General features: G+C 46.9%; 3 protein-coding genes across 6 annotated transcripts; 1 reads left to right on the top strand and 2 right to left on the bottom strand.

The window, feature by feature from the left end:
* Positions 1–31: 31 nt before the first annotated feature.
* On the bottom strand, positions 32–5,968 carry rhbdd1 (rhomboid domain containing 1). 3 transcript variants are annotated; one of them, XM_061681869.1, is made up of 8 exons: positions 5,872–5,968; positions 4,444–4,597; positions 3,616–3,895; positions 3,081–3,213; positions 2,911–2,999; positions 2,675–2,725; positions 2,467–2,592; positions 36–2,015 (listed from the first exon to the last, which is right to left on the bottom strand). In XM_061681869.1, exons 2-8 carry the CDS (start codon positions 4,594–4,596, stop codon positions 1,909–1,911), a joined length of 939 nt encoding a protein of 312 aa, XP_061537853.1. In that variant the 5' UTR covers position 4,597; positions 5,872–5,968; the 3' UTR covers positions 36–1,908. The 3 variants fall into 3 exon arrangements, with proteins under 3 accessions (XP_061537854.1, XP_061537853.1, XP_061537852.1); XM_061681870.1 differs by lacking the exon at positions 2,467–2,592 and having other exon boundaries at positions 32–2,015; XM_061681868.1 differs by having other exon boundaries at positions 1,922–2,592.
* A 2,257-nt stretch (positions 5,969–8,225) lies between these two features.
* On the top strand, positions 8,226–13,226 carry LOC133405483 (transmembrane 4 L6 family member 1). Of its 2 annotated transcripts, XM_061682475.1 has the most exons (6): positions 8,226–8,317; positions 8,996–9,206; positions 9,686–9,754; positions 10,178–10,332; positions 10,671–10,846; positions 11,891–13,226. In XM_061682475.1, exons 2-6 carry the CDS (start codon positions 9,030–9,032, stop codon positions 11,920–11,922), a joined length of 609 nt encoding a protein of 202 aa, XP_061538459.1. In that variant the 5' UTR covers positions 8,226–8,317; positions 8,996–9,029; the 3' UTR covers positions 11,923–13,226. The 2 variants fall into 2 exon arrangements, with proteins under 2 accessions (XP_061538459.1, XP_061538458.1); XM_061682474.1 differs by lacking the exon at positions 9,686–9,754.
* ppp1r14ab (protein phosphatase 1, regulatory (inhibitor) subunit 14Ab) lies at positions 12,632–18,849 on the bottom strand. The gene is made up of 4 exons (XM_061682476.1): positions 18,447–18,849; positions 14,928–15,008; positions 14,760–14,792; positions 12,632–13,900 (listed from the first exon to the last, which is right to left on the bottom strand). The coding sequence occupies exons 1-4, from the start codon at positions 18,627–18,629 to the stop codon at positions 13,763–13,765; spliced, it is 435 nt and encodes a 144-aa protein (XP_061538460.1). The 5' UTR covers positions 18,630–18,849; the 3' UTR covers positions 12,632–13,762.
* Between the last annotated feature and the right edge of the window lie 423 nt (positions 18,850–19,272).

Below are 19,272 nucleotides of genomic sequence, written 5' to 3'. Positions count from 1 at the left end.
AGACGGGGGCGGGACTTAAGTGAACTGAGTGATTCGTTCAGTGAACTGGTGTACTGAGGAACTGAAGACTTAGTCGTTCGTTGAACTTATCGTTCGCAATCCGTTAAGACACGAGCGATTCGTTCGTTGAACTTGTTGGTTTGCGATCGGCGAAGGAGCGATGTACTCGTACGACGAGGGATCGGTTTGCGCCAGGAACGACGCACTACGCAGCGAACGAACTCATGAGTGATTTGAACCGCAAGTCCTGACGTCCTCGCGGGGGCTAGCGTTCACTAGCAGCTCCGAGCTAACGGGGAATTTTTGAGTCAGTCAAGTACATGAAAACATCCATTCCTTTTCTTTACCGCTTATCCACACTGGGGTCGCGGGCGTGCTGGAGCCCATCCCAGCTATCTTCGGGCGAGAGGCCGGGTACACGGCGAACCGGTCGCCAGCCAGTCGCAGGGCCTTCGAGAGCTTGCTGAGATTTAGCCCAAGTTTTTTTGTTTTTTTAAATAATCTCCCCGCCTTTCCTAGTTTACAATACACGACACCCACAACGCATAATCCTTCGGTGAACGTGAACCTCGGGGATGGATCGTTAACTGAATGAGGAAGCACTTGGGTGAGTTTGTGAAAAAGAACTGAACGATTCGGAGAACGAATCTTTTGAATGAACTGATGCGAATGATTCAGTACACTCAAAAGACCTGGCGTGCCCATCGCGACACGCAACAGGGCTGAGTCAGGACAGCACCGGCCTGCTTTCGGGTGTGGAAACCCAAGTATTCATGCTCCGTGTTGGAGGCACGCCCCAAACAAACAAATGGTTTCATTCTTTTGGAATGCAAAACAGACGGCGTGGCGCTTCGGGTAAGTGCCGTTGTTGGCACTTAAATCATGAATGCGGTTGGATTTTTGGTGGTGCAGGGAGGGGCCGTAGGCACAGAATGGCAGCCAGTGTAATGCGTTATTATTATTATTATTATTATTATTATTATTGTTATAAGTCGTTAGGATGCCTTGCAAAGGCCACCGCCCGTCAACGAGTCGTTGGGTGGTAACGAGGTACTTAGACTTCTCCGCGATGCCAACACATATGAAAGACTGAAGAAACCCGAGCAGAAAACTCATCGAGTGCCTACAAACGTTACCCAAGTCAGGAACCATCAACTGCGGACTTTATTGTTCACAGGAGACCATGAATTCCTCTCAGACTCATTGTCAGCAGCATCAACTGTGTGACTTATAACATCGCGAAGTATGCGGCCAACGTCTTCGAACCCTTCAGCCCCTTTTCCACCAACCAGCCCAGGAGCTTGAGTTCCTGCTAGCAAAGTGTTCCCGCGGCCGTTTGTAGCGCACCTCATCGTTCAGGTTCGCTCGTCCGAAGGAGACCGTAGGACAGGTCCTGTTACTGTGTCGCTCATTGCTGACACTCGCAAACTTTCAACTTAATGTATTCTTTGACATCTTAACCGAGATGGTTAAGATGTCAAATCCGACCCACGCTCTTGAATTGTCCGGCTAAGACGGAGGCGTGGATTGGAGCTGGCCCACCAGTATAGAGCGCGCGCGCCGCTAATGCTACAAATCCCGAAACACTTTGTCGCCTGAACCCGTGACGCCCGCTCGCGCGGCCAAACGTCGCGACGCTCCCTTGGGATCCATTCAATGCCCTGAGAATGAAAGGAGCTGGATGAATGAGAATAGTCACAGGGATGTTTATTACAAGTGTCACATGATATGATGCATTAGCAGATAAATAGAAAGACAAATTCAACCAAAAAATAGAAAAAGGGCGCCTCTCATACTTCTCGTGAAAAAGTTTCCAACAGGCCAAAGTTCATCAGCGTGCGCGGCGGACACTCGCGGTCGAGGGAGCGTCCGACATTCCCGAGAGGTCCGAGATCCTCGTCTTCGTTTTCACATGAAAGCGTCCAATCGCGCCAGCCTCCTGGCACGGAGCTCCTCCTCCGTTAAGCGGAAGCCGTACGGAGGCGGAGCCGGACCGTCGCCGTGCTGGTGGCGACCTGGCGAACACGCGTTGTTAGCATAGCGCTACCTTGTTAGCTCCAAGAAAGACAGCCAGAAAAGGTTTATGGCAGTCAAATCAAGAGAACAATGCATACAAAAACTAAAATAATAGTAATAAAATAGTAATTGAGCGGACCCCCGCGACTCACGGGGCGCGGGGGACTGGGCCGGACCACAAAAATTGCCGGAAAATGGACGCCTATTAGATTGGCATTGAATTACAATGAAAACCAAATTCTTGAATAACCGGGAGTTAACTACCAGCAAGCATTTTCAGGGTTGGTGACCCCCAAAAAGAAAAAGCAAAGAGACACAAAAATAATAAGAATTTGCAAAAAAAAAAAAAAAAAAAAAAAAAAACAAACAAAAACAATTGCCGAAGAGGTGAATCTGCAGTTGGCGAACCGCGAGTAAGCGGGGGTCCGCCGGGTAGACCCCCGTGCCCACCTGTGTCGCCGAGACTGTTCCTGATGGCCGCCGCCAGCTGCTCCTCCTCCGTCATCCCGCCCGTGTACGACGACGACCCATCGTCCGCCGGGTGCCGCTCGCTTCTCGAGTGTCTGCCACTGTAGCCTGCGCACGCACGGGCGCACGCACGCACGCCGTTTGCTTCCCGATCAAATCAAATAAGCGGACTAAGCGGTGAGCGCGTTACCTGAGGATCTGTAGGACGTTCCGGGCTTGAAGGTGCTGGACGACATCAGCCCTGATGACGGTAATATCCAGAATGTATATCTAGTATGTTCTGTTATACATGATTTATTCGTGCGTATGGCGCTCAATCGGAATTCATTGTGACACGACGGGCTCGTGCGGTAATTACGTTACATTACTTTCATATTACGTTACTGACTACATTTCTGAACTGCTCACGAGTTAACAGTAAGTCACCTGCACACATCTTCATCATCTTCTTCAGCGGCCCGACAGTGTAGAGCAGGCCCGCCAGGATACCCGCCAGGTGGCCGATCAGGGAGGTCCTGAGGAGGAGGAGGAGGAGGAGGAGGGGGGGTTAACGACGCCCCTGTCGTCCGCTCGTCTCCACGGCGACGAGGACTCACCCGGGTGCCGTGATGTGGATGAGGACCAGCTCCACCCAGCTGGCGTAGCGGTTGGCCACCGGGAAGCCCGTCACGTAGGTCACGCCGCCGGGGTGGTAGTGGTTGCTCAGGACCTTCAGGGCAAAAAGAACCCCTGAAACGCACAAAAACCTTCTTACTCTCATTTGCTCACCGTGAAACGCAGACAAGATTTTTGTAGTTTTCACGGTCACATCGCGTGCCAAATGCTGCCAAAATCGTTTGGTGGCGTTGTTACATATTCTTACTTGAATCTGTTAAGCAAATGCAGCCAAAATATTTGATTTTAATTCAATGCAGTAAATATGTTTAGCTTGAGTATTGCTTTATTTTTTTCAATTGATTCAAATGCTTCTAATGTGTTAAGGTCGTCTTGTTACATATTGTGACATTGATTTGTTCACCGCATCAAACGTGACCAATTAGATGATGTTGCGTTGTTAGGTATCGTTTCATTAATATGTTTTTCCCAACGCCTCGAGTGTCCCCAAATGCAACATTTACACTCAGCGGAAACCTGAGAAGCCGACGGCGCAGGCGTCGCTGTGCGACTGGTCGCCGGTCAGCTGGGAGAGCCCGGCCTGCAGCGCCAGGTAGAGCACGCCGGTGAGCAGCGAGAAGACGGCCAGCGTGTACGCGAACCACGCGGCGCCCAGACGGCGCTCCAGACGGAGGCCCTTCATGACCAGCGACACCATGTTGAAGTAGAGGTGCATGTCGTCGGCGTGGTGGAAAGGAGACAGGACCAGGCGGCTCCACTCGCCCGACGCGCACGCCCGCTGGACGCTCACGCACGCCTGCCGGGACACAAACGCCTCGTCTTCATTTGGAGTTTTGGGATTTATTCGTGTGATATTTTCCGTCAAATGTTTCCAATTATTTCTAAAAAAAGTATTTTGTGAGTCGAGTATTTTTCCCAATATTTTTGCTCTCATATTTCCCATTATTTAACCACTTTTTTCAATATTCTTGTATTTTTTTGTTCAGTTTGTATTTTCTCATCTAAAGTTTTTTTATGCATGCAAATGTTTTGTCTGATTCACTGGCATTTATTTTCTCAAATATTTATCATCGAAAGTTTGTACTTTTGCTCAAATATTCGTTTTTTTAAATTGTATTTCTGATATTTGAAAATACATTTCATATCAATGTCATGTTTTCTCGTCTATTTCGTTCAAGTATTTGGTATTTTCTCCAAACATCTGTGTATTTTTGTCCGATCGACCTTTGCTCTAACGGAGAAAAGCGATTTCTGTCGCTGCGTTTCGATGTCGCGAACGCACTTCGGTCACCCCTGTCGTTTTGCGAAGCGCGAATCTGGATCGGCCGAACGTGCGCGCCGTACCTTCATGAGCGGCGCCGCGGGGAAGAGGAAGAGGTAGGCGTTGAGGCCGAGGACTGCCAGGGTGACGGGCGGGATGTTGTCCGAGCCCACCTGGTAGAGCTGCGACAGCAGGAGCAACAGGCCCAGATGCGAGCTCCTGTGACGACCCCGCATCCTCAAAAGACACAAAATGGCCGCCTGTCATTCACGCACATCCGGTGAAAACGCCACACGCGACTGACACTGTAGGCGAGTGCAGCTTTGGAGGTTACAACAAGTCAATGTAATGCAAGTGTGATGTTTTGGGATTTTTGTTCGGAATAGTTTTGTATAAAATATATCAAAAATAAGATACTGGTTTTTTTTTCCAGTATTTAGATTTTTTTTTCAACTGTATTTTTGTATTTTATCGAATATTTTGGTATTTTTCATCAACATTTTCCAGGATTCTTTATTTTCAGGAATATTTGTAAAATATTGCATTCATTTTTCATCCAATTCTGCCAGTATTTTTGTAATTTATTTTTCTATTTTTATATTTATATTTTGCAATATGGCATATGTTTGTCATAGTATTGTTTTCATTTTTTTGTTTTACTCGTATTTTGTATTTTTATCTCGTTTTTTTAATCGTTTCAAAATCTTTTTTGTCAAAAGCATGTGTATTTTGTTTTGTGCCTAACATTTCTGCATTTTCTTGGCAAATATTTATCCATCTTCCGCTTATCCGAGGGTGGGCATCGAACCGCCTCATCTGGCTCCTTTCGATGTGGAGGAGCAACGGCAAACATATAGATTTGATTGAAAAAATTATATTTTTGCCTGATATTCTGGTCTTTTTCCAAAAATATAAAACTATTTTGGGGTCTTCGTAATTTCCATGTAATAGTCTTAAAAAAAAATTCTCATCAAATATTTTACATTTTCTAATGTACTATATTTGTCGTTGTTTTTTCAAATGTTGTGTTTTTTTTCAAGTATGTTTAAATTGTCTAATACTTTTTGACGTTTTGGAAATGTTGTTTTAGATATATATATATAATGTTTAAGTATTTTCCAAATGTTTTTATTCGTATAATATTTTGAGCACTACCGCTAGGTTGTCCAACAACCATCGGAGATGTTGAAACTTTGCGTTTGTTTTCCCTGCCGCCTTTGCGTGAAGCTCACCACCGCGTTGCATCAGCTTTCCGTGGAATAACACTCAAATAAATGCTTTGGAACTCTTGTCGTGCGTATTCAATCGTGTCACAATGTACCGTTTGTTGAACGCGATTAGCAGGATCGTTGTACTGTACTGTTTTTATTTACGTTTTACACAACAACATGAGGTTCCTACATGTACCGACAAAATAAACACAGCACCAAACTTTCGAGTGTTTCTTCTAAAGTAGCGCCAGGCAGGAGCTTGCGTGTTCTGAAGTGTCGCAATATGGAATATGAACTTACTTTCGCTTGGTCTGTCGAGTGCTAATGCTAATGCTAATGCTTACGGCTCACGAGGAACCCTGTGTGTTCAAACGGTGACGTCAGTGGTGACGCCCCTTCCTACAGTGTGGCCCCCAATCCACGTAGTTTACGTCATCTGTGACGTTTGGCGCCACAGAAGACGCTCATACAGGAAACGCCTTCCTCAACAAGGAAGTAGATGGATCCATTGCGGTCGTCTCGTCAGCCAGTCCTGTTTTTGTTATTTAATTTGAATTTAGTTTTGTCTTTTGTGAAGTCACTTCCTGTTTTGGGATTTTGGCGCTACTTTTGTTTTTATGGTTCTATTAAAATAAATCAATAAATCACTAAATAAACTAGATGAACGCTGCTCAGAAAAACAACATGTTAACTTTCAAAAAGCCCACCTGGTTAATTCCAGGACTTAGCCAGGTCCATTTCGCTATGGTGACATCTATTTAATTTTGGTGTGTTATAATGACAAAGGTCCTACTTTTTATGTTTTATTTTACTATTACAAAATTAATGGTTGCTTCATGCTGACAAGCTAAACAAAGATACTGTTTTTGCCAAATGACAAATGTTTTGTATTCGATTATTGTCGAATATGATGTTACTACCTCGCTGAGAAATGTATTTGTGTTTTTTAACAGGGGGGGGAAGCACAAGTTTCACTTCTTTCAGCATATTGAAAGTCGGTCCCACCCGGGATCTCTTACTATGCTAAATAAAAAAAACTTCAATGTCTGCTCGAATGCGGAAAGTTTGTTGTTGGACACACTAATGACATCTTACTTGGGTGGTTGTGACGTCACGGGCGTTTTGTGTGGCAGTTTTGGGAGTTTTTATTTAAAAAGGTGAACAATGCTTTTTTTTGTGTGTTTCTACAATGTAAATGTTTTTTCAAGTATGTTTAAATTTTTTCAAACTACTCGGACAATTTTTTTTTTTTTTTTTTTTTTTTTTAAATAGACACTGCTACGACTACTCCTAGACACGAAAACAATCTGTTGTTTATGACTCAAATGTCATATATGTATATTTTTGTCTTGGCCGAGAGGAAGTTTCATCATCACGCAGACCTTTGTGCGACTTCCCGGTGGGTCACGTGACGCTGGCGGCGAAAAACCCCGCCGCTGTCTCTGGTGTCGCAAAATGTCAACGCGGGGTAGTAACACTAACAAGCCACTTTACATGATTCTCTTACATTTACTGAAGTAACTTTTGGGATACATGTTTTCCTTGTCCGAGTAGTTTGGATGCAATATACATTTGACTTGAGTATTTTTTGCTACTTTTACTCCATTACATTGAGCTGCATTCCGTTCGCTCCTTTTGATCCGCAATACTGCCGCGATCAATTTTGGTTTGTCAACGAGACTTCCCGGGTGCGTCTCATTTCTTATATTTGGAATTTCCCACCAGAAATTGCACGGAGGAGCCAGGATATCGACAAGCGGCGCAATGCGGGAAGAGCTAGGAATGTTTCGGGAGAAGTGAGAGATAAGACAATCGTTCCTCGATGACATCATTTCAAGGAGACGTCTACTAAAGATGACGTCACGGCATCGGCGTCTGCGTGGCCAAATGTCCGCTATCACCGCAAATGTCCACTTCACGCTTGCGGTGGGATCGCATTCAAGGGGAATATAATCGATACTAACAACTTTGCAGATGCAAAGATAGATGATCGCGATTGGTCAGTCCCAAACCCGGCGGTGCTCTTTTGAAAGGAGCAGAGAGAAAATCAATCGGCAACGATAAAGATGGAAGTTGGCACAACTCATTGACAGATGTCCAAGTTCTTTTTTTGTTGTTTTTGTCAGTTCAACCTTCATGTGTTGATTAGAAAATAAAATAAATCAAAAAGAAGTTACTCGCCACTTCGTACGACAGTACTCCCCCCCCCCCCCCCATGAGCCTCTGCTGTCCTCAAACGTTGTGCCGTGACTCCAACTCGGCCGACGCTTTTTTTTTGAAGAAGAAGAACTGAAAATAGAAAAACGCGAACTAGCTATTTTTTTTAACCCACAGCATTTGTGTTCTTTCATCATGTGAGACATTATCTTCAGCGCTTTGTTTTATTTTTGTCTGCTTTGTTACACACACGCTTTCATCTGCTCAATGTTACCAATGCAGCTCATATTTTGGAGCTTGTGCTGTTACAGGCGAACGTTCGAAGTTGTCAGCGTGTGAGTAGGACGTAGGCGTCGTTACATCGATCACTCGGACGTGTTCAAGTATCAAATGCGGGGGGGGCGACGCAAGTGTTATTTACAACGACGCGACACTTCCCGCGTCCTTATAAGGAAACGAGACGCTTCCTGCGTCCTTCCGAGGCGGCGCGCGCCTATTTTAGACACCTCAGCTTCCTCTTCGGGTCACTCCGAGGTGGACGTCCATCGGGCGCTGAGTGGACCCGCGCGTGCATCTCACGACGACGACGGTCAGTGGAAACCGGAGGCGGCGATTTGTCAGAGAAGCGCTACGTTGGCAAGATAGCAAAAAAAAGTCAAAAGCGGAGAAGGCCATTGGCGTGGGAGTCGCCCCAATGTCACGCTTGCAATCGGAGGCGTCGGAATGTTTTGGAGGGGTCAGCAAATGAGGGTGGATGGCTTCCCGAAAACATTTTAGCGGGGAGGTTTTGGGGATGTCGTGAGTGGGCCCGACAGTTGGGGAACCGGAATGCTTTCGATCGCTCGAGGAATGCGCAGGGAAAACGTCTCGATTTGCGAAAGTGACCGTGGAAATGAGAGAATTGGACGAATGAATATTTCCGAGCGTCGCGGTCGGGAGTTGGGAAATATCTGGAATCGCTCGAGAAAACGCGCGAAACGTGTCAAATATTTCTCACATTTGGGAATTTGACTGTCAAACTTTGAGAACAATATGAGAAGCGTGGAAAACACGCAGTTTGTCCAAGATCTCTTCGTTCGGGAATTCGACTGCGGGGGGGGGGGGGGGGGGTCAAGAAGTGGTGAACGAGCCGAACGATTTGAATCTGGGAAATCTGAGGAATATTTGGGTGGAATGTCATTTTTGGGGGGGAGGGGGGGAATGTGCAATTGCGGGAAAAGTGCCATTTTTGTCTCTGAATGTGTCATTTTTTTGTGCGCGCGTGAAGCCAAGCTTTGCGGCGGCGCGGCTCCGCTTCCGGCATGTGCGTGTCCAGGTGTGTGCGCTGCGTGGGTGTGGCCCTGGTCGCCCTGGCGACCGTGTGCGCCGCCGCCAACTCGCTGCTGCTGCTGCCGGAGCTGAAGGTCCGCTTCCTGCTGGAGGGTCACGTGACCCGCGAGGCCTCCTGGGCCACGGGACTCTGGAGCTCCGGACTCCTGGTGAGACCGGTGTCGTCCTCATCGTCATCCTCCTCCTCGTCCTTATTTTTGTGTCTTGTGGTGTTTTGGCTCTCGCGGGATTCTCGTGGTTCTTGTGACGCCGCTTATGTCGTTGTTGCATATTGTTGCTTCGATTTGTTTGTTTTTGTTGTTGTTTTTTCGAATGTCATCCTTCATTTGGCAGCGTCTCGTTTGCTAGCATCGTTCCATAAATGCGTTCCTTCATTGGGTAGCGTCGTTCCATAATTCTTCTTTTCAGTTCGGTTACATATTGTAGCTTTCATTTTCAGTCGGCTGAGTTCGGTTTCTTCGGTATTTTGCGTTGTCGTCGGCACACGTGACATCCTACGGCAGATGACGCCATAGCGCCGCGTCATCACCGCAATCCCTTCACCGACTTGCCGTTGCGTTTGAAGTTCGACGCTGTCGCGCACCGAATCCCGCTTGTCAGTCACGTGCGGTTCTTGTTGCGTTTGCAGGTGGCGCTCGGCGCTCGAGCGTTTTTGCGGAGCGGCCGCGCGCCGGGATGCTGCGCCTTCAGGACTCGGGTAACCGCGCACGCGCACGCCGCACCACACACGCGTTGCTCGCGCCCTGTGACTTGTCGGAGTTGGACTGCAAGTGCGCGTGTGTCTTACAAGTCGTACTAGTATTCTATTTGCAGGAGCGGGAGTGGCGGTGGTCGTGTGTTAGAAGTGGCAACAAAATAGTAGTCGTGCAGTAGTAAGTTTGGTGCAAAAGCTGTACTGTGTGTGAAATTGGAATCGTGTAGTAGCGTCAGAAGTACTATAACACTATGTTAGCATATTAGCAGTAATAGTGATGCTAGTGCGTGAGTATTATTGCTGTAGTAGTAGTGCATTCGAAGTGTGACAAATGGTAATAAGTACTCGTATGAGTATATTGTTCATCCTCGGCGTCATCGTTGTTGTTGTTGTTGTTGTTGTTGTTGTTGTTGTCGCGGTGCGCAGATGTTGCGCCAGGCGCTGTACTCGTGCGCGTGCCTGCTGTCTTCGGCTTTGTGCTGCGTGGTGAGCGCGACGGGTCTGGTCCAAGGTCCTCTTTGCCTCTACAACGCCACCAGCGGAGCGGCCTGGGGCGTCCCCCTCCGGCCCACCGCCGACAGGTAACGCGCACTAGCGCAACTCCTACTTCTTAGCTTGAGCATGTGTTCCCCGTCCTCGATATCGACCTTCAAGTCCGTGCACTTGGTAGCTCTCTTTCCTCACTAGTAAGACTAGTGAGGAAAGTGCCCCGTTTGGCTTGTGAATACACGGTTCTACAGCATGAGTAACTTACTGTGCTGCACTAGTATCACCACCAGGCCAAACCAGGAGGCGTGGGTCGCGCGCTCCTACTAGTAGCACCAAAAGGCCCGCTAGTAGTATCGCCTCACCAGAAACATGTGGGGAGTGCAGTAGTTGAAGTGAGGTTACTAGTGCTGCTGCTTTTGCGTTACTGCAGGGACGCCGGGTACCTTTACAACCGAAGCGCGTGGTCGGGCGTGTGTTTGGAGCCCAAGGGCGTGGTCCAGTGGAATGTAGTTCTCTTCAGCGTCCTAGGGGGCGCCAGCGGGCTGCAGGCGCTCCTCTGCGCCGCCAACGTCGTCAACACCCTGCTGGGCGCGGTGCTGGGCCGCGGTAAGGTTCGGGTTTGCCTTGCACGGCTGCCGTCCAAATTGCGCCGCCGTGAAACGATTTGAGTGCGATTGTGGACTCGGTGCCATCGAGTATGTGGCGATATTTGGCGGAGGGGAGGATGACAAATGGCCTTGACCTGCGCGAACACGCGTCGGCACCCAAGATAAAGCCGCAGTTGGCCCGCGACTCAATCGGGAAAAGTGCCCGGGGGGCCGAAAAAGACCGCCACCTGTCTGTCAGATTTGGCACTTCGACCAGTGTTCGTCTGAAAAAAACAAACAATTCCATTTCTGCACTGAAATGACTCAAATGGAGTTAGCCCACTATAGTTCTATCGTGGCTCAAATGTCAGGAATTAATGCTTAATTGATTGATTTGAATTCATGAAATGAAAATAAACTATTTGACATATATTGATGACCTTTTCATTTGTTACATTGTGACATTATTGGTTCATTGATCATGAAGTACAATTACAAAGCAGAATGAATTGCGAATGTGTCATTATTCAAATAATCTATTTTATGTATGTTGTAAATTTGAAAATCGGTTAACAAAGTATCGTGATAAAATAATAAAAATCAAGAATGAATTCTGAGTTTATTATGAAAAAAATGGAAAATTTGAAGTACACTGTAGATGTAAAACATTTGTTTTGTCAAATAATTCACAGAATATAATTCATTTAAAATAATACAATTTCAAAATGAGAATGAATTATTTTACTATAAAACGAATATATATGTGTGTGTGTGTGTGTGTGTGGTTATTTTCTTGAAAAATTTGAAACATTCATATCGCTAAATAAGCTATACGAATGTGCAACTTTTGAAATGAAACTATTATTCATTAAACATTGTTACATTACAAATTAAAAAACGAGAATCAATTATTAAAATGGAGTCATTTAGGTTTTTTTTGTTCTAGTTTTCCCAATTTCACCGGAACTATGTGGATGTTAACAATCCAATGTTGTTTTTTTCCTTTTGTTGTTTTGCCAACACCACAGTGGCGCATTGACCCACGTGTGTGCGTGTGTTTCAGGTGGGCCCCGTTTGAGTGTGACGTCAGTGTGACGTCATCCCGCCGACGCCGTTTTTCAAGCAAATCATCGATTGGCTGACCGATGCACTTTCACAACCAACGAAGCTGAACGAAGAGCACGATAAGCTCGTTGCCGTCTAACAATAACTTTGTTAAAGGTCCCATGCCATCAAATGACTTTTCACTTGAAAGGCTTGGCCGCCCCAAGTGTCGAGACGCTAGTCGGCGCCGTTATTTGGACCAAAGCTTATTTGCATGTCGCATCTTCATGCGACATGCAGCCCTTTCAAAATGAAGAAGGACACTCTGGGCATTTCCAACAAAAATGATCTATTCAAAGATTATGGCCCAAAAACTGGATGGCACGGGGCTTAAATTGATTTCAGTCATTAAAAACAGAATGGATGATGTATTGATGATATTTTGTCTGTTGTTTTTTTCCCCCATAGAATTATTTATTGTTAGTAATCGTTGATGTAACCTGTTCATTTATTTTTATCATTTCAATTCTATTGTCATTATAGATTTTTGCATTCTAAATTGGTATTAGTTTTCAATTGCGTTATCCAGCTTCAGCTGATGATTGTTGTTGTTGATTCAACCTGTTTATGTATTTTTAATGTCAATTCTTTTTTTTTTTTTTTTTTTTACCATTTTGAATGAAATATAATGTTGTAGTTGTCAGCGACTCATAAGTTGTTCAAAACAGCACATTTGTATCGCATCCTTTTACGCTTCCTGTGTCTCGCAGTACACCATTGCACCTGCAGGCGGTGCTGTTTCCACCTGTAAGACCTCATGAAGCAAAAGTTATTTCCCTTGACACTCATATCCTTTTATTCTGTAAGCTACGATTGAATTATTCTGCCGATGAATTGATGCACTTTAGTTCAATGTCCTGAACAATCCAAAACACTCTCAGCAACCGCGACCTGCAGTGCAAAATAAAATAAATGTTGTTGTTTTTTCAAATCATGTACAAACACAGCTGGCAAATCGGGACAAAAAAGTGGGCGTGTGGGTTATGGCAGCGGTGTCGAACATAGGGCCCGCGGGCCAAAACCAGACCGCCAGAGGGTACAATCCGGCCCGCGGGATGAATTGGACTGTGGAAAAAAATGACACAAGACATTGTGGTCGTGCAGTATAAGGATCATTGCGCAGTTTTGTGCCTCAAAATACAATCGCTGTGATCAGTTATTATGGACACATGAGAAACTGAAGCAAATTTTCTCAAGAAGAAATCTGAGGTCGCTTTGTAAAATGACAACAACAAGAACAAATCATGACATCTACAGATTTTCCTAATGTATGAGTTTTGTTTCGCATTAAAACAAAGAGAAAAACTTCATTGTTAGAGTATTTATTTTTAGATTAAGTATGATGTGATTTTAGTAGTCCGGCCTCTTTTGACACCCCTGGTGTATAGTGTGTGTGTGTGTGGTCTGCGTGTATTATGTCTAAATGTCTGTATTCTGCAACGTGTATTGTGTGTCACGTGTGTGTGTGTGTGTGTGTGTATGCTAGTAAACAAGACTTAAGCCTGAAGTGTGTGATAACAGGAAGTGTCTTCACACACACAGACAGACACACACCCACGGCCTTGTGAAGGTCTGTGGGGTGACGACACATGTTTACAGTGCAAACAGACGTGTGTGTGCGTGCGTGCGTGCGTGTGTGTGTAGCCAGGAAATTGAAACCCACGAAAATGAAGAAACACAAAACGACGACTGACAAGGACGAATAAGTTTGGATCATCATCAAAGTTCTGATGGTCCACTTCCTGTTGTGCTTCTTGCTGGTCCTGGGGTGCGGGCTTTCGGTGCGCTCGTTCTGCGGTCCGGGTCAGGCGGAGGGGTGCGCCGGCTCCCGTCAGCGCAGCGCGTCCCCGTCGGCCGATCCGGGGCGGGCGGGGTAGACGTGGAGCTGCGGTAGGTCGATGCCGTCGTTGTGCAGCTCCTCCTGCTTCTGCAGGCCGTGAAGTTTGCCCAGCAAGTCGCCGATGAAAACCTGACAGGCAAGCGCACGCATGAGAGAAGCAACGCAATCGGAATGAATAGAAATGGCATCCCTCCGTTCCAGCACCCCTCAAAAAAATAACAACACTTTTTGTCAGGTTGTTTTTTCATCAATCGTACTGTGTCGTATTGTACCGTATAAAAAATATGTAGAAATAACATGATAATCTGCAACTTTTTTTATTCAATGGACATTGTGCTGCTCCTTTTGGTGTGTCCGCCTTGGCCACCAGGAGGCAGCACGATACATGCACACATATCGGGAACGGGCCCGACCGTGATAATTCCCGCACATTATGGATGATGATGATGATGATGATTTTTTTCTTCTTGAATTTGAATAAGCGGGGGTTTCGTCAAAAATGGGGGTAAGGTTCTCCCCAAAAATCTGCAAATAGGTGAATTCATGAATGCCTGACCACGAATATGTGGGCGTCCACACATGGACTCCACGTAGATTTGATGATGAATCACGGAGGAGACTCCTCGCCACCAAAGCCGCAGTAATATATTTTTGCGGAGGATAAAGAATATATGCCTGTGAGTATTGTTATATTATGTTGGTATATTGTCCGTCTACATATGTTACTACACTGTTTGTGTTCAGATATCCACGACTTATAACTACCGCAACACGGAGGCCGGTTCCGTTAGCCCATCTATGGCGTTTCTTATTATGCGTTAGCCTTGCACGAACGGACGTACTATAAGACAAAGTTATGCGGTTTGGTTACATACGCGACATTTAATGGTCTTTGTTTTATGTTTGGTTTTTCCACTAAACTTGAAGTGGGCGTGGCAAGAAACATCTTGAAGCAAGCACACTGTCCAAAACCTTGTAAGTTGTTTACCTCTGTGTTGCTGTTGCACGAGTGAAGAATCTCCTGGAATGAACACACACACACTTTCAATGTTGACTTTTGAGCATTGTACTCATATGCGTACAATTGTTATCGTCATCACGTATATAGTCATCACGGGAGTCAAGGAAATGAGGAGAAAAAGTACAAGAGCGCCACCTGCAGTCTGTGCGTCCTCTCAGCGTCCGTCTTCAGGTCCAGAAGATCGTCGATGTTCACCTCCTCGGGCATGTCCTCCTCCTCCTCATCGCCAACACCACCACCACCACCACCAACAACAACACAACAACAACAGTCAGTCCACAGCAACAACTGCGCAAATGCGAAATGTGCAATTCCCGCAATTGCCTACAGAGGGAGACAACGTCCACAGCGGCGAAATGAAAGAGGCTGACAGCAGGTGTGTTTCATGCTTCCATCTGCGCATGCGTGCGTGTTTACCTTTCTCGCGCGCTCACACGCACCCCCTCCCCATCGCGTGTGGGATTACTTGCCATTCCTTTGCCTCGTTACTGTTTCCTGTTATTTTCTCTCCGTCGTCTGTTCTGCCCATATACGGTCAATAGCGAAGGACATGTCTGTGACACGTTAGTGAACGTGCGTGCGCGTAGCAGGTGAAAGTATGCGTTTGTGCGTGTGTGCGGTAAGCTCCGCCCCCTGTTGTTTATCTGCCGCAGACATCGGTGTGATGTCATCACGTCCGACTAATGAAAGTGTGTGCGTGCGTGTTTGTATTGTTGTTCAATGACTGATTTGTAGCGTCAGCAAGTGTCTACACGCACACGCCGTCTGTGTGTGTGGCGTATACGTGTTTGTGTGCACGTGTGAGTTGTGTATACGCGCACGTGTTTGCGCGCGGACGGCGTGGGGGAAGGTACACACTAGGAAAAACACAACCAGCTACAACAAAGGAGACAGAAATAACACAAATTCATCATGGACACACTGGAACATCACAAGTAGTTGTAGTAGTAATTGTAGTTTAGTAATATTAGTAGTCGTCTAACAGTAGCAATAGGATTAGCTGGAGTATTAGTGTAGTAGGAGGAAGAGGACTAGTAGTAGTAGTGGTGGTAGTACTAATAGTAATAGTAGTGTGTTAGTACGAATAGGAGTAGTGTTTTAGTAATGGTAGCAATAGTAGTAGTTCTTGTAGTTGCACTATTGTTGCTAATAGTCGCATTAATAGTACGAGTAGTCTTACAAAAAAGTAGCAGTATGTTAGAAGTAGCAGTAAAAGCAGTAGTGTGCGCGTGTGTGAATGTGTGTGCGCGTGTGTGTTGTCAGTGATGACATTTTGACCCCCTTATGGCCACCCTCCCGACCAACACACACGCACACGCACACACACACGCACGCACGTCAAGCTCGTCGACCAATAGCGCTAATAGCTCTTAGCGTGTGTCTTCTTTGTCGTCTTCTTGTGTGTTTTCATTTGCATGTCAAAGGCTTCCCTTATTGGCTGTCCCGTTGTTTCAATGATTGATGACTAATTGGACTAAAAAAAACTAATAATAAAACACCTCATTATCACATATGACATCATCGTCACCAATGGAACTAGCGATGGGCACGGCAGTTCTTTTGAGGGTACTGAATCATTCGAATCGTTCAAACGATTCGTTCGTTCAGTTCTTTTTCACAGAATCACCCAAGTGCTTCCTCATTCAGTTCATGATCCACCACTGAGCAATTGAAAAGGATTTGAAATATGTGTGCTTGTTTTCATGCGCTTGACTGACTCCAAAATTAGCCGCTAGCTTGGAGCTGCAAGTGAACGCTAGCCCCCGCGAGGACCTCAGGACTTGCGGTTAAACTCACTCATGAGTACGTTCACCGCGTAGTGCGTCGTCCCTGGCGCAAACCGATCCCTCGTCGTACGAGTACATCGCTCCTTCGCGGATCGCAAACCAACAAGTTCAACGAACGAATCGCTCGTGTCTAACGAATTGCGAACGATAAGTTCAACGACCGAATCACTCTTCGGTTCTTCGGTTCTTCAGTCCATTGGTTCACTGAACGAATCACTCAGTTCACTTAAGTCCCGCCCCCCCCCCCCCGCCCGCACGGCGCTGGCTGCTCATTGGTCATTCGCCGAAGATTCCGAAGCGAGCGACGGAACGCTTCGACAGTTCCGTTTCCCGCTCCCGGCCGACTCGCTCGCCACGTGCCGGCCGAGCTCAAAGAACGAATCATTTCCCTAAACTGATTCGGTACAGGTCGCTCACTAAAAAGATTCCTTCTTCGGAGCGAAACAACACGAAATGGAACATCGGCAACCGATGTTTGCGTGGCATCACATCCGACCAGTGCGTGTCTTCACTTCACGCACTGATTCATGATGACATGAGTGTGCGCGCGTGCGTGCGTGGCGCCAGATGGGGCATCCGAAAGGAAATGAAGCCAACGGGCAGATGTGATTATCTATTTATCGCCTGATGCACAGACACACATGCAAACAGCACACACGTACACACACACACACACACAAACTGGCTAATATCAGGGGACAAATAATCGTCGTCTCTTCCTCCTTACCTTCATCTATTATGCATCAGTGTGTGTGCGTGACGAACAAAGACAACCCTTTGGACGCTCGCGTTATCAATCTAAAGCTTGATGTAGCTTTTTTCTGCCTGCTTCTGACACGCTAACAAAAAGCCTTGCGGCGGCTCCCGTCCTTGCGAGGTGGCGTTCGGGACACGGGTGACCTCTAACCTCTCTCGCCTTACCGAGAGCTCGTCGCTCACGCAAAAAACGACTCCGCCGGTGACCTCAACTGGAAGAAATTGAGGTAGTAGTAACTGTGATCTTTGAGGCGATAGGAGTCGTAATTGTGTCGTAGCAGTGCGCTAGTGACCGCAATCCCACGATGCGATGCAAACTTTTTACTGTAAAATCACTCAAGTATCTTATTGGAAGGTAGGCGGCAAATCGAGCGAGAAGAATTTACAGGCCTGTCTAACAAAGTAGTAGAAGTCGTCACGTAATCGTAGTAGGAGGGGCCGAAGCGCGGGTTGTAATGGTAGTAATGGTACAGCCGTCCCTGCGTGCGATGCCGGACATTCAAAATACTCGTCCTAACGTCGACGGAGCAAAATGCCCTCCGTGTCAGGGCAAAAACTAGTACCCGCGAGGATGCCGTCACAAGAATTCACGCGCACGCCCACACACACGCCAAGGGAGCCTTGGGCTGCGTGTGCGCTGTCAGCTCCACTTTTGTCTCCGCTGTGAACTCTTCCAATCCGCCGCGTGACCTTTAACTAGCTTTCAACCACCGCGCACAATCCTCGGCATCTTTGGGAGATTTAGGGGGGGGGGGGGGGGGGGAATAACAATTTCTTGTCTGTTTTCATATGGTGACGTTCTCCACCGCCAAACAATTTCATCATATATATATATATATATATATATATATAGGTAGAATAACAATACTGATTTGAGAATGAGTGGTGGTAATTGTAGTCGTAGAGTAGCATTAGCACTAGTATCAATTGGAGAAGCAATAGTGCTGTAGCAGTATCGATTTGAGTCGTAGTGTAGTAGGACAGTAGCAATTAGTGGCAGACTTGATCTTTTATACTGTGCAGAGAACTTGTTTCAGACAGCACACTTGGGGGTTTCCTTCGCTCCGTGCTGCTGTTTCGGTGAGCAAGGGCGGCGGGGTCCGGTACTCACCCGGCCCGCGTAGAGCCGGTCCAGGCCGCAGTCGATCCACTTCTCCGCGTCCAGCCTGCGCTGGAGCTCCTTGCGGTTGTACTTGACGGTTACTCGAGCCTGCTGGCGCCGCTGCAGGGCCCGGTTGGGCGACCGGTGGCCGCACACCTTGTCGACCCGCCGCCCCGCCCGGTTCGCAGCCATCGGGAAAGCGCGAGACGATGGCTTAATCGCCGGTGATGTAAAACTCGGACAACAGAAGTTGCTCTTCGACTCGAGGTCGACCGAGAGACTGAATGTGAAAGTTCACAATATGGAAAGATGAAATAACGGCAAGCAATGATGCGCAGTGTGGCCGAGGCGCGCGCACGCTGGACCGAGGCGGCAGCACAACCACGTGGTGGGTGACGTTGCCTTCGCGCGCTGTGGGAACTTAAGCCGTCGCAGTTGCTCGCGATGCTTCGGTGGCACGTTTGTGTTGCACTTTCAAAATCGTTCGATTTGACTACAGCGACACAACGACCTCAGAACGATCCAATTTATGACCACAAAGCGCTTGAAGAAAACCACGTAGCCCTTTTTGTCTCGCTCTAATTGACGACAGGACATTAAACGCAGCATCGAGGCATGCCCTCTTGGTCCTAGCGTCCGCCGCGTTCGAGGAACTTTCGGGGGACTACGTTGTGGAAAAAGAAGCAACACAACAGCGCCGCCTGCGGGATCAACTCAACAAGGACACGAGTGCTTGTTGGGGTCGACGTCACCAATGACGTCAGCGTGGCGATAAAAAGTCAGACGGACGATCAGACCAACCCCATTATTGACATTATATTTCATTGAAGTCGGT

Source organism: Phycodurus eques, chromosome 7 (genome assembly GCF_024500275.1).
Source record: "Phycodurus eques isolate BA_2022a chromosome 7, UOR_Pequ_1.1, whole genome shotgun sequence".
Classification (NCBI taxonomy): Eukaryota; Metazoa; Chordata; class Actinopteri; order Syngnathiformes; family Syngnathidae; genus Phycodurus; species Phycodurus eques.
This window is presented reverse-complemented; position numbering and strand designations above follow the sequence as displayed.